This window comes from Erinaceus europaeus, chromosome 16 (assembly GCF_950295315.1).
Source record: "Erinaceus europaeus chromosome 16, mEriEur2.1, whole genome shotgun sequence".
In the NCBI taxonomy this organism is placed as follows: Eukaryota; Metazoa; Chordata; class Mammalia; order Eulipotyphla; family Erinaceidae; genus Erinaceus; species Erinaceus europaeus.
This window is the reverse complement of record NC_080177.1, coordinates 79,870,383-79,884,570: the sequence shown is the minus strand read 5'-3', so window position 1 is coordinate 79,884,570 and position 14,188 is coordinate 79,870,383. Positions and strand designations below refer to the sequence as shown.

The following is a 14,188-nucleotide window of genomic DNA, read 5'->3' as shown; positions in this document are numbered from 1 at the left end:
AAAAGTCTAACAGTGAGCTTCAGTGCCTAAAATGAAGATAATAAGCTGAGTCCTGAATCACAAGGACTAAAAACAGCTGCTAATGATGCTTGTGCAAGTTGTATGGTCTGGAGACCTGAAAGCACTTGTGAGGAAAATACTGTTGTCAGCCTTTGGGCAAGGGCACTAGATCTTTGATTTTGAAACTGAATTTGAATTCTGACTCCAGAGTAACAACTTCTTTAGCAAGATATGTGGAGTCAATCAATACCAGGGTGAAGGCTATTTCCTCAGTGTCTTGATGAAGGGAGTCTTGACTGGGAGATGTCGCTAGTCACCTTTGGAGCACTCTCACTCTGGTGAAATTATACCCCTGAAGTCTTATAAAAATGCAAATGTGAATTGCAAACTTCAGTACAATTAGAAACTTGAGTTTTTATGTGGCGGCGCAATCCATGAGGCAGACCTTTTACTAAAATGGCTCAATGAGAATTTGCAGTTGATACTCCATTAATTTGGTGAAACTGCATCTATTTTGTAAAAGAACTAACTAGGCTCAGTTAATTGAAGTAGGAAAAGCCATGCAGATGCTCTAAGTCCAGTTGCAACCCCCACAACTGTGACCATAGGAAGAGGAGGCATCAGTGTAGTGAGCTGCTTTGTAGTGTTTGGAGAATTGCCCTGGGACATGCTGGAAGACTCTGGGTGTCCAAGTACATGACACACAGGAAACCTGGCTTTTGAAACACTTCCTACTGCAACTGCCCACCTAGATAACTTGCACAATCTGATTTAGTGGATACTAGATTTCCTACTGAATCTGAAATGTTGGCAGGGAAGTCTATACAACATTCAATAAAAATTCTGGAACCAGAGGCCAGATGGTGGCGCAGCTGGCTGAGAGCATGGGTTCGAGCCCCCAGTCCCCACCTGCAGGGGGAAAGCTTCATGAGTGGTGAAGCAGGGCTGCAGGAGTCTCTCTCCCTCCCCTTCCTCTTGATTTCTGGCCGTCTCTATCCAATAAATAAAGAAATTAAAAAAAAAAAATTTTTTTAATTCTGGAACCAGATGGATTTTCTGTTACAGGAAGGATATTCTATAAAGTAGCCTCGTGCAGGAGGTACCACATAGGAAGCCATGTACGAACTTCAGAGCTCACTCAGTATGGTTCTGTCTTACTGATCTGCAGTGTTTCCTTACTATGCCGCATGTCAGGTGACTGACTACATGCTGATTCTGCGGAGCCATCCTAGCGGGGCACTGGACATGGATACGGTCGTGGGATCACCAAAACAGAAGGCACAGGGTCGAGAGAGTAAATAAACCATGCTACTTTAGAGAGAAAGTTTATGCGTGTTACCTTGTGTGGGAGACTGCCGCTGTTGTTTCCGAATGATAAAAAGAATAGGTTCTTGAGCATGTAAAAGGATGTATTCTACTCCAATCATCTGACTGAAAACAGAACACAGACATCCTAAGATCTATGACACTGCAGAACATTCAAATCAGTATGTAAATTATAGGGCAACACTGAGGCTAGGATTAAAACTGTGTGTGGTATGAAAAACTAGCTGTTCCATAAAACTAGCTATTTTCTCAATAAGTTAAGGTAAAGATTTGACTTTAAACCACAACAAATTTCTCTTCAAAATTCATGAACTGGATCAGAGAAAGAGCTCACTAGGTAAGACTAACACACCTTGCCAGGTACACCACCCAGGTCTGAGCCACACAGGAGTGTTTCTCTCCCTATCTGAAGGAAAAGCAGCCCGGGGTGAGCATGTTACGTATGCGTGAGGCCCTGGCTCCACCACAAAACTCAAGAACTTAAATCAGAGTAGTTTTAGTCATGTAATTACATTGAAGGGACAACAAAGCAGCTCATGTGGACAGTGTATGGCTTCACCATGCATGTAAGCCAGGTTTGAGCCCAGCCCCCACTGCATCACTGCTGTAATCAGTCTGTCTCTCTGTCTCTCTCTCTCTCTCTCTCCCTCCCTCCCTCCTTCCCTCTCTGTTTTCATCTGAAATAAAAGAGAAGACATAAGGAAATTATATTTCAGAGCACACATTTTTTAAAAAGGCAACCAAAATACCATACTTCCTGACTGAGATTTAAAATATACGTAAGAGGGGTCAGGTGGTAGCGCATCTGGTTAAATGCACAGGCTACAATGTACAAGGACCTCAGTTCAAGTCCTTGGTCCTCATCTGTGGAGGAAAAACTTGACAAGTGGTAAGGCAGGGCTGCAGGGTCTGTCTCCTTCCCTCTCCCCCATTTCAATTTCTGTCTCTATTCAATACATTTACCTAAGATAAAAAATATAAAGATTATGGATTACCTGAGTAAATATGTCAACTATATCTTCTACCCACTAGAAAACATGAAAAGACAATCTTTAAACCCCAAAACTTTGACAGGACAGGTTGTTTAAAAGCAACAGTGAGTGGTCTCAATAGTTGTAAATATTTGCCTCCTAATGAAAGCTATTTAAAATACCACAGAGGCTGGCAGATACAGAGCATTCACTTCGCCATCTGTGAGGACCCAGGTTCGAGTCCCCATCTATCAAATATACCACAGCATCACGCAAAGGGGAAGCTTCACTAGTGGTGGAGCAGTGCTGTAGTATCTTTCCTCAGTCCCACTAATTTTTTTTTGTGTGTGTGTGTGGAATCATGCAGGTGGGAAGCTCCAGCAAAACAACAATTTTATGGCAACATAAAATATCACAAAATTTACTTTTATGGGACCCCCTGTCTATCTCATGAATGAAAAGCTATAACAGAAACTTTTCAATAAAATAAATTCTCTTTAAGATTTATCTTTGATTTATTTCATGAGACAGGTATATAGAGAGAAAAGCCAAAGTAGCACTGGTCCATGCCGTACGAGGGCTCAAAATCAGGACATCATGATTCTCAACCTAGAACTCTACGACTGTACCATGTCCTGGTCTGAAATAATGACAGATTCTTTTTTTTTTTTTTTTAATTTTCCCTTTTGTTGCCCCCCCCCTTTTTTTATCATTGTTGTAGTTTTTATTGTTGTTGTTATTGATGTCTTTATTAGATAGGACAGAGAGAAATGGAGAGAGGACGGGAAGACAGAGAGGGGGAGAGAAAGATAGACACCTGCAGACCTGCTTCACTACTTTTGAAGCGACTCCCCTGCAGGTGGGGGAGCCTTATCCCGAACCGGGATCCTTATGCCTGTCCTTGCGCTTTGCACCATGTGTGCTTAACCCGCTGCGCTACTGCCCAACTCCCTAATGATAGATTCTTAACTGTTAGCATCATAAGTCTGAAGAATCTTGCTTTGTATTTGTTTAAGTAAAACACCTCCCCATAGGAGGATAACATTTGTTTTGCTAAAAGTCACTCTTCAGATCTTAGCTTCAGATTTAAACCTTAACTGGACAGAAACTTGCACAGTCCTCCAGAAAAGATGATACTGTGGTTACCCACAGGGGAAAGGTTCCAGTACCTCTGTAGGTATCAAATGCCACGGAATGCTCGAGTCCCTTAAGTAGCACAGCACACGTATATGACCTCTACATTTTAATTCAACCCCAGATTACCTATAGCAAATAGTAAAAACGCACTACTACATAAACAGTTGCTGTATATTGCCCAGGGGAATATGACGTGTCAAAAAAACCCTATACACATGGTAAGTACAGGTACGACTATTACCTAACATTACTGGCCACTAAAGAACAAGGGTTTGAACTGCAGGGTCCACTTACAGGTTTGTTTTTTCCGATCCACTGGCTTGCATTCATGGCTGCAACCAAGCGCAGACACCAGTGGATACAGAAGGCTGACTGTACTGATAATCTCTTTGCATGTCAGATTTGCAAACATCACAAAACTCCTATTTTTTTTTTCCCAAAACGTCTACTTTGTTGTCCTTCATGATCTACTTGAAGAAAAGCATTTATTACAAAAGTTTGAGTTGACAAAGACGTTACCTTCTTACAGTAACTTACTTTAAGTGTTCTAACGTTAGCCTCTGCATCTTGACCACTTCATTATTACATGTCCTGTCATAAAAAGGGTTACTTCTTTCTGAAAAGTAATCGAGGACACTTCCACTGTTCAAGATGGGGATCCATGAACTGTCAACCCAAGAGATTCCCAGCAGATTGTCTGTATAATGGGAGCCACAGGACAAAGAATAAGAAAGGGGGGGGGGGGGAAATAACAACAAACATTCATTAAGCATTAATATGAATATGAGGATAGAGTGGTTCTTAGTCTATTCTTACATATAGTTAACAGTTAAGGAAGGGGGGTCCAGGTGGTGGCACAATTGGTTAAGAGCATGCATTACAGTGAACAAGGACCCAGGTTCAAGCCCCTGGTCCCCACCTGCAGGGGGAAAGCTTCGCAAGTGGTGAATGAGGGCTGCAGGTGTCTCTCTGTCTCTATCTCTTCTCTCTCAACTTCTATCTCTATCCAATAATAAGTAAAAAGAGTAATAAATAAATGAAACGTTTCTGTAAAAAAAAAAATAGAGTTAAGAAAGCAATGACAGCATGACTGCACGAACGCTACTAAGTAAGCGGCATCCTAAATGTGTTCTGACAGAACAGTGGAGGGCAAAATACTTTACCTGAAGAGACAGTATTACTTGTTCACGGAATGAAGAGGAGGTAAGCTTTAGCATTCTAAGTTACAGAGGTTCAGTATAAAGATGAGGGACACGGGCTGGGGAGGTAGCATAGTGACTGTGCAAACGATTTTCATGGCTGAGATTCTAGTCCCAGGTTCAAGCCCCAACACTACTTTAAGCCAGAGTTGAGCTCTGGTCTCCACTTGTAGCTTTCTCTCTGTATCTTTCTGATTAAGTAAAATTTTTAAAAAGAAAAGGGACAAATTAATTCCGAGTAGAAGAGGCAACATAACGGTTATGCAAAAAAAAAAACAAAAAAAAACAAAACTTTCATGCCTGAGACTCTGAAGTCCCAGGTTCAATCTCCATAACTACCATATGGCAGAGGTATAATGTGCTATGGTAAAAAAAAAAAAAAAAAGTAGTAATAGTAATGAATGTTTACAGCAGTCAAAGCTAATCACTCTCAGCTTTAAGCACTGCAGTTAATAGTTTTGTTTAAAGCAACACTCTTGCATACTTCCTCCATTTCCTTAGCAATAATCATATAAAATAGTTTGTAGAAAGACCAGATTGGCTGTGTTTCTAACTTATATAGTGGAGACTATGTATGGTGTTATAAATTACTGACAATAAATATTGTGGTAAACATTACATGTCATTCAGCATAGGTAAAGGGATATTCTTCACAAGTGAATATGTGATTACAGAGCCTTCCTAATGACAACCATGATGACTCAACAGACAATAACGTGAACTGAAGGCAGGCAATGGCAATACATAGGAAGGTAAGGGAAAAAGAGAGATATTTAAGGAAAACAACAACTAATTCCGAGTAATCATTTTTTGGAATGACCAAAAAATAAAGCCAGAAAACTCAGGAAGCAATACTTCATTTAGGTTAGTAATGACAGTAGAGTTGGATTAGATATACACTAAGCTTAAATGTGGAGTCACTCTCACAGTTAGAAGAAATTATAAACACCATCTACTCCATGTAATTGCTCAGCAAATTCTCCCTATAATTTTCTTCCACTGGCATGTTTCTTGATCCTCAGTTATGCCATCTTTTTTTCATTTTGTAAAACTATTTTATCAGGAAAAGCGGAGTGAGTGTGACAGGTGTGACCAAAGCAAACGGAGAAGGCATCCATGGCTCTGGAGTATTCTGTGCCAGGCATTATTCTAAAAGCTTTAATTAACCCACAATAATTTAACCCACAATAATTTAACCCACAATAATTCAGAGAGATTGGTATTATTATTGTTGTTGTTACTATTTGACAGAAGCACCTGGAAAATGGGATGACTAAGTAACTTGTCCAACGTCACTGAACTACTAAATGATAGAGTTGAAATTGCAATTCTTCTTCTTCTTCTAGCGTTTGCCCTTCTTCCGTAGCCAGTCAGCAGCGTCAGGTTGAGCCTGATGTAAAGTTTCGAGACCTCCTTTGAATCTGGAGAGGTGGCAGTCGTTGACTATGTGGGTCACAGTCTGTCTGGAGCCGCAGGGGCAGTTCGGGTCGTCTCTGGCTCCCCAGCGATGGAACATAGCGGCGCACCGCCCATGGCCTGTTCGATAGCGATTGAGGAGGGCCCAGTCATCACGTGCTAGGTCAGAGCCGGGTTGACGCTCGCAGGGGTCTGTGATGAGGTGTTTGTTCTTTACCTCAGCTGACTGTCAGCTCTGTTTCAATGTAGGCGGCCCAGTAAAATAACTAATGTTGAGAGGAAACTGAGCTGAGACAATAGAGCTGGAGACCATCAGAAAGCAGTAAGTGCAGTCTAGTCAAATACATCTCCTTTTATTCATCCCTACTGCCATTATCTCATCTCGTCTTTTTCCATGTCACCTGGGCAGTAGTAGTCTCCTTATGGGTGGGGTTCCCTGCATTCAAGTTTTCTCCAAATCCTGTTCAGCCTTAAAAATACTGATCAGGGAGCCGGGTGGTAGCGCAGTGGGTTAAGCCCAGGTGGCGCAAAGCACAAGGACCGGCATAAGGATCCCGGTTCGAGCCCCCGGCTCCCCACCTGCAGGGGAGTCGCTTCACAGGTGGTGAAGCAGGTCTGCAGGTGTCTGTCTTTCTCTCCCCCTCTCTGTCTTCCCCTCCTCTCTCCATTTCTCTCTGTCCTGTCCAACAACGACGACATCAACAATAAAAAAATAAAAAAGACAAGGGCAACAAAAGGGAAGATAAATAAAATTACAAAAAAAAAAAAAAGAATTCTTTAAAAAAAAAATACTGATCATGCTCATAACATGAGAATTTCCTCAGTAAAGTGATTCTGAAGTTGAAAAATAATCACGCATTTTAGTAAGAAATAGAGACCAGACCACTGTTCCGTTCTAGTTTATTGCTAGGGATCAAACCTGGGGACTCCAAGCCTCAAGCATGAAAGGCTTTTTGCATAATCATTATGCTATCTCCCCAGCCCATATTACTCCTTAATTTAAAAGGACAGCAGGTCATACTTATTAAAGGATAGTGTTAAAATTCTTTAGCATGGCCCTTCACAGTCTAGCCTGCTCTTCCCATTTTTTTTCTTAAAGTTTATTTATTTACTACAGAGAGAGAAAGAGAGAGAGAGAAAGAGAGAGAATCAGAACCTCACTCTGGCACATGTAATGCCAGTGGTTTAATCTTGGGAACCTCATAAATGCAAGTGTTTTATTATTATGATTTATTTCTTGGTGATTTAAAAATGATCGACAAGATTGTAAGATAAGAGGGCTACAGTTCCATGGCACAAAGAAAAGTATGGCAGTTATGGGTACTTCAGCCTTGTTTCATCATTTATAAAAACAGGACCCCCGAGGTGTTCCAATAGGGACAGTATAAGACTTGCATGCCTGATGCTACTATGACGCCATCCTGACTGGGCAGACGCCCTCACCGATGTCTCCTGGAGCCTCCCCTGCCCCACTAGGAAAAGACAGAAACAGGCTGGGGGTGTGGGTCCACCTGCCAACACCCATGTCCAGAGGAGAAGCAATGACAGAAGCCAGAGCTCCCACCTACCGCTCCCCATAAAGATCCTGGGTCCGTGCTCCCAGAGGTATAAACACTAAAAAAGTTTCCAGTGGAGGGGATGAGATCTGGAACTCTGATGGTGGGAACTGTACCCCTTTTATCTTACAACCTTGTCGACCATTCTTAAATCACTAATAAATAAATCATAATAATAAAACACTTGCATTTATGAGGTTCCCAAGATTAAACCACTGGCATTACATGTGACAGAGTGAGGTTCTGATTCTCTCTCTCTCTCTTTCATTGGTAAACAAATAAGCTTTATGCTCAACAACTTGTTCGGCTTTGTATGTTAACTCTCTTTTCAGCCACCAGGATCCAGATGCTGGCATGATGCCGACCAGACTTCCCTGGACAGACAACCCCACCAATGTGTCCTGGAGCTCCGCTTCCCCAGAGCCCTGCCCCACTAGGGAAAGAGAGAGACAGGCTGGGAGTATGGATCCACCTGTCAACACCCATGTTCAGCGGGGAAGCAATGACAGAAGCCAGACCTTCCACCTTCTGCATCCCACAATGACCCTGGGTCCATGCTCCCAGAGGGATAAAGAATAGGAAAGCTGTCAGGGGAGGGGGTGGGAGATGGAGACTGGGCGGTGGCAATTGTGTGGAGTTGTACCCCTCTTATTCTATGGTTTTGTTAATGTCTCCTTTTTTAAATAAAAAGACAAAGAAGCTTTTAAAAAACAAAGAAATAAAAAGTGCACGAGAAGCTCCCCGGGACTCACGGCGCGGTGCCCAGGGCAAGGCAGCCCCATGCTACAACGCGAGCGAAGTCTGGTCGGCGCCCAGCGCCAAGCCCCTCTCCGCCCCCAAAGCCACCCTCCGCCCGGAAAGAAGAGGCCCGATGCTGCTGTCGAGCTGTCTGCGTGCAGAACGACACCGAAGGTCTGAAGAGTCAGCCCAGAGCCCGTCGCAGCCCCTTCACTCCACATGGCAAAAGTTTCCCCGGGAACTGGGGCAAAAAAAAAGACAAAACAAACACCCCAAGACGGCCTTTCGCCAGACCGCAGCCTTCAGCCGTCCACATCAGTCACGCTGCAGAGCCTGGCGACACCCTGAAAGAAACTGAGCCTTGCTGCCGGGAACTTCCAACACCCAAAGCAGACCTCGAGCGGGCAAACAAGAGTTTACCTCGGATATCCACCGCCGCCATAGCCCTAAAAGCTGTCGCCGGCCGCAGTGCCCGCGCAGAGTGCGCGTAAAGATGACGACAGCGGAAGTTGCGGGTCGCTTTCCGATGACGTAAGGAACCCGAGAGGGGCGGAGCCTGTGAAGGGCGGGAGGCGGGGCTGGGAGGTGGCGGAGCAGGGGAGCGGGCGGAATGGAAGAGCCCTGCCCCACTGGGGACAGACAGACACAGGCTGGGGGTGCGGATCCACCTGCCAACACCCACGTCGGGCGGAGAAGCCACGACAGAAGCCAGAGCTCCCCCCTTCTGCTCCCCATAAAGATCTTTGGTCCAGACCCCCAGAGGGATAAAGACTAGGGAAGCTTCCAATGGAGGGGGTGAGACACAGAAGCCTGGGGTGGGAATTCGCTGTATGGCATTTCAATGATACCCCTTCCAATCTTGTAAATCCATATTAAATCCCTAGAGAGAGGGGAGGAGGGGCTGCGGTGCGAAACCCTCCCGGTGGAGGAGCGGGATGGGGTTGGAAGGAGGACGGTGCTGGGAGAAGGGCTAGTCTAAAGGGTGGGTAAAGAGAGTCGTTTTTAATCATTCTGGCTTGCTTTCTAGCTTCCCGCCTTTCAGCCACCAAGTTGCAGATGCTGCTATGATGCCATCCTGACTTCCCTGGGCAGACGACCCTCACCAAGGTGTCCCCGAATCTCGGGGAGCGGGGCAGTGCTGGTGACAAGTCCAAGTCTCTGCAGTGACGAAGCGGGTGGCGCAAAGAGCAAGGATCGGCGTAAGGATCCCGGTTCGAGCCCCCGGCTCCCCACCTGCAGAGGAATCGCTTCACAGGCGGTGAAGCAGGTCTGCAGGTGTCTGTCTTTCTCTCCCCCTCTCTGTCTTCCCCTCCTCTCTCCATCTCTCTCTGTCCTATCCAACAACGACGACATCAATAACAACAACAATAATAACCACAACAATGATAAAACAGCCAGGGAAACAAACAAACCAAAAGATCTTAGGAATATAGACAAACACAAACCACACATACCACCAAAGTCCTTGTGCGATTACACTAAATAGAAGCCTCCACCTATCCTGGGGAGACTTTTTTTTTTTTGCCTCTAGGGTTATCGCTGGGGCTAGGTACCTGCACTACAAATCCATTGCTTCTGGAGGCTATTTTTCCCTTTTTGTTGTTTATCGTTGTTATTATTACTGTCGTTGTTGGATAGGACAGAGAGAAATGGAGAGAGGAGGGGAAGACAGAGAGGGGGAGAGAAAGACAGACACCTGCAGACCTGCTTCACCGCCTGTGAAGCGACTCCCCTGCAGGTGGGGAGCCGGGGCTGGAACTGGGATCCTTACTCCGGTCCTTGCGCTTGGTGCCACGTTTGCTTAACCCACTGCGCTACTGCCTGGCCCCTGGGGAGACTTAAGAAATATATACCATTCTGTAGGCTAACAATTTGTGATTAATTTGATTTTACTTGAAGGCAAATAGATGTGCAGGGAGAAGACAGAAAAACGATTAATAACATCTATAGAAGCAAGTAATTTCCTTCTCTTCATTCTCTCTGCGGGCTTGTTAAGAAATTTTCTTAAGCCTCCATGAAATAGCATGTTCATTTACATTTCTTTTCAGATGCTTAATTGCCCAGGCATTTAGGTGAAAATTAGATGACTCTATCTTCAGATCCACTTTCAAGTTACTTTCTCTTGAGATTGGTTGCCTGGTAACTCTAATCCCAAACTTGCTTTGCTAGTAATTATGTTCTTTGTATTCTCCAATAATTACCTCCTACTGAGTTTCCCTGATGCTCACATTTTGTTGGTTTCTAAATTTAAAATATGCGAACATAAACAGATATTTTTTATATTTCTTAGGGCCATGTAAAGACAATATTTACTTATTTATCTACCTATTTTTTTGGGGGGGAGGTGGTGGTTTATAGCACAGTTGTTAACACTTGGGTACAATGTTCCATCTCTCCACAGAACACTCTCGCCTCCAGATTAGGTCTTTTTTCCACTATCAAGCCCTAAGACCCCAACACCCTCTCTTGCCCTTCCTTCCCCTCCTCCCCAGAGTCTTTTGCTTTGGTGCGATACACCGCACCCAGTCCATGCTTCACTTTGTGTGTTACCTTCCTGCCCTTTTCTCTTAAATTTTACCTGTAAGTGAGACAGACCATCCAGTATTTGTCCTCTTTCTGGCTTATCTTACTTAACATGATTTCTTCAAGATCAGGCAAATAGACAAAAAAGTGATTAGTAGCATCTGTGTAGACAAATCATTTCCTTCTCTTCATTCTTTCTGCTGGATTGTTAATTTTCTTAAGCCTCCATGAAACAACCTACATTTGGAAGCGATGTAGGTTTTGTACAATGATAGCAATGATCGATGGGCGGTTAAGAAAACTGTGGTATACATACATAATGGGTATCTTTTTTGCTTTTGTCATCACCAGGTGTTCGCTACTCTGAGCTGACTTTTTAAGGAGAGAGAGAGAGAGAGAGATCACAGCACCAAAGCTTTGTCCAGTGTGGAGGCAGTCAGGCTCAAGCCAGTGTCATATACATTGCATGGCAGGTACATTATCCAGATGAACTATCAAGCCACTCTAGACTATATTTATATAAGAAAACTTACCAAATATTTACTTCAAGGAAGAAAACTTCTAGTTATTTCTATAGCTGTCTACATTTTTCCATTTTTGCTACAGTCCTGCTTTCTCTTTCTTTCTAAATCACACCTGTACCCCTTACTGTTTCTGAACGTCTTTCCTTTTTCCTCTTCTCTTTCTAGGTCCTGGTGGAACTGGAGTTCAGAGCCCTCTGGTCATCTTCCCCTATCATTTCTCCCCCACTAGGAGTCTGCACCAACATTTTTTTTGGAGTACAGAAGGTGAAAGTTCTATAATTGCTTCTCTGATGGACATTAGCAGATTGACCCATACCCCTGCCTAGTTCTATCTTTCCCTAGTTTGGAAGCTTTGGAGTTGTGGTATCTTTCCCCCATCTCTCCTTCGATCAGAAAAAGTCAATTCAGAGGGTGGAAGTCCCAGTGATGGGAAAAAAAAAAACACACGTGTGTGTGTGTGTGTGTGTGTGTAATTTGTAGCAACTAGGTGCACCACCACCCAGCCCCTTAATGTATATAACTATGTGTATGCTATGTACATATACTTCTCCGTATAAATATAGTAAACTTTAGAAGAATAACTTTTCATAATTATTTAGTTACGTTATTGATGCTTATTATGAACTCAAAGCAATAAAGTACCTAGATGAAGTCTAGGAACTCCCCAAATACAAAAGATTTATCTCAGCTTATTAGATTTTGAATAGAATTTCACTAACAAGTGTCACTGTCACTTGGCACTTCTGTATCAGCTCTTGGGCCATACTCCATGCAAGACAACTGTGGTAGAGGTTAAGGGGTAAATGAGCTAGAGTTGATGAAGACCATTGCCTTTGTCATTAATTTACTCAAACTCATTTAATTCTAGTCATAAAGGCAAGTTAAGCTAAAACATAACAAAGTTAAAATATAACTGAGTTGGAACATGTTAACAAAAGTAGAAATAATCATTAACATTTACATATCAAGTACTGTGCAGGCATAGTGCTATTCACTTTAAAAATATTGCTGCATTTAATCTTCGCAGTGGCCTCTCTCATGGAGGAATTATTATTAAATCAGCAGTTTACAGAACTAGAAGCTAAAACAGCAACTGACATCAACTAGGAGTAAGGGGAATGGAGCTATGTGGGCCAAAGGATAATAACTTTCCAGTTACAGGATAAGTTCTTTTTTTAATAGTTTATTTATTTATTATTGGATAGAGACAGAGAGAAATTGAGAAGGGAGGGGGAGATAGAGAGAGAAAGAGATAGAGAGATACACGCAGCCCTGCTTCACCACATGTGAAGCTTTCCCCCTGCAGGTGGGGACCAGGGGCTTGAACTTGGGTCCTTGCAAGATAAGAGAACCTAATGCACAGGATGGCTGTAATCAATGACACTACACTATATAATTGAGGCTTACTAGAGCAGGGAAAGATGCCACAAGACTGAAGCTCCCTCCAGGGGAGTGGGGGCTGGGATTGAACCTGGGTCACATGCATAGCAAAGCACGTGCACTCTCCTGGTGTGCTATTTTGCTGGCCTTCTAAGAGTAGGCATTTTTGTTTATTTATTAATGAACGAGAAAAAATGTGAGCAAGAGAAAGAAAGAGGAGATCAGAGCATCACTCGGGTACATTAGGAGATAGGGGGTCAATCTCAGAACCTCAATCCTGAGAGTTCAGTGTCCTATCCACTGTGCCACCTCCACTGGGCCACAATACAGTTTCGAGAAGAAGGAGGAGGGGCAAGGGGAGGAGGCATTTGCTTTGGCAGCACATGTACTAAAATTGGAATGATACAGAGGTTGCCACAACCTCGGTGCAAGGATGACATGCAAATTCTTGAAGTGTTACAAATCCTTTTCTATACTTGACTTTCCCTAAAAAAATAAAGCCACTTGACCAAGTAAAAATAAATAAATAGTAGCTGTGTGTGTGCAAGGATCCAGGTTCAAGCTCCCAGTCCCCATCTGTAGGGGAAACGCTTCGTAAGTGGTGAAGCAGGGCTGCAGGTCTCTCTCTGTCTCTCTCCCTCTCATCTCTTAATTTCTGACGGTCTCTATCCAATAAATAAAAATTAAAAAAAAATAAAAGATCTTAACTTTAAAAAAAATAGTAGCTGTGTGAGGTGATGGATGTTTTCATTTGAATTTATAATGGTGAAGCCGGCAAAACAGCTCACTTGGGTAGTATTCTGCCTTGCCATGTGAACAACCCAGGTTCAAGCCCAGCCGCTGCTGCACTGAAGGAAGCTTCCATATTCTGTCTGTCTGTCTCTCCCTCTGCCTTCCTATCTAAAAGATAAAAAATGTAAATAAATAAATTGATAGTGGTTATAATGTCACCATGTATTACTTTTACTAAGTCATCACATTATATATCTTTTTAAAAAAATCACAAAGCATAGCAATATGGTACCAGGAATGCAACCAAAGTCATGACCTTGTATCTCTAAGTCCAGAGTTTGCCACTGCACCACCACTCTGGCTTCCCTAAACAATTTTTGTCAATAATACTTCAGTAAAGTATGTTCCCACATTAACATATGAGGGAACCAAAGTTGAGGAAACTTACAAAGAAGTTACTTAAGATTTCATCAGTGATCAATGGTGGAGTACAAGTCTCAGCTTTATTTATTTATTTATTTATTTTGCCTCCAGGGTTACTGCTGAGGCTCGGTGCCTGCACTACGAATCTACGGCTCCTGGAGGCCATTTTTCACATTTTGTTGCCCTTGTTGTTACCCTTGTTGTTGTTATTATTATTGTTGTTGTCATTGCTGTTGTTGTTGGATAGGACACAGAGAAATCGA

At 43.1% G+C, this 14,188-nt stretch overlaps 1 protein-coding gene and 1 pseudogene across 1 annotated transcript in view; one reads left to right on the top strand and one right to left on the bottom strand.

Moving 5' to 3' along the window:
* Positions 1 to 8,843, bottom strand: part of MED6 (mediator complex subunit 6) — a 15,558-nt gene extending 6,715 nt beyond the window's left edge. The window contains exons 1-3 of the mRNA XM_060174202.1: positions 8,764 to 8,843; positions 3,972 to 4,131; positions 1,340 to 1,431 (exon numbers count right to left, since the gene is read on the bottom strand). Coding sequence (XP_060030185.1) covers positions 1,340 to 1,431; positions 3,972 to 4,131; positions 8,764 to 8,785 — 274 coding nt within the window. The 5' untranslated portion in view covers positions 8,786 to 8,843. The remainder of the gene's footprint in view (positions 1 to 1,339; positions 1,432 to 3,971; positions 4,132 to 8,763) is intronic.
* A 4,295-nt stretch (positions 8,844 to 13,138) lies between these two features.
* LOC132533607 (U6 spliceosomal RNA) lies at positions 13,139 to 13,238 on the top strand (annotated as a pseudogene).
* Positions 13,239 to 14,188: the final 950 nt, after the last annotated feature.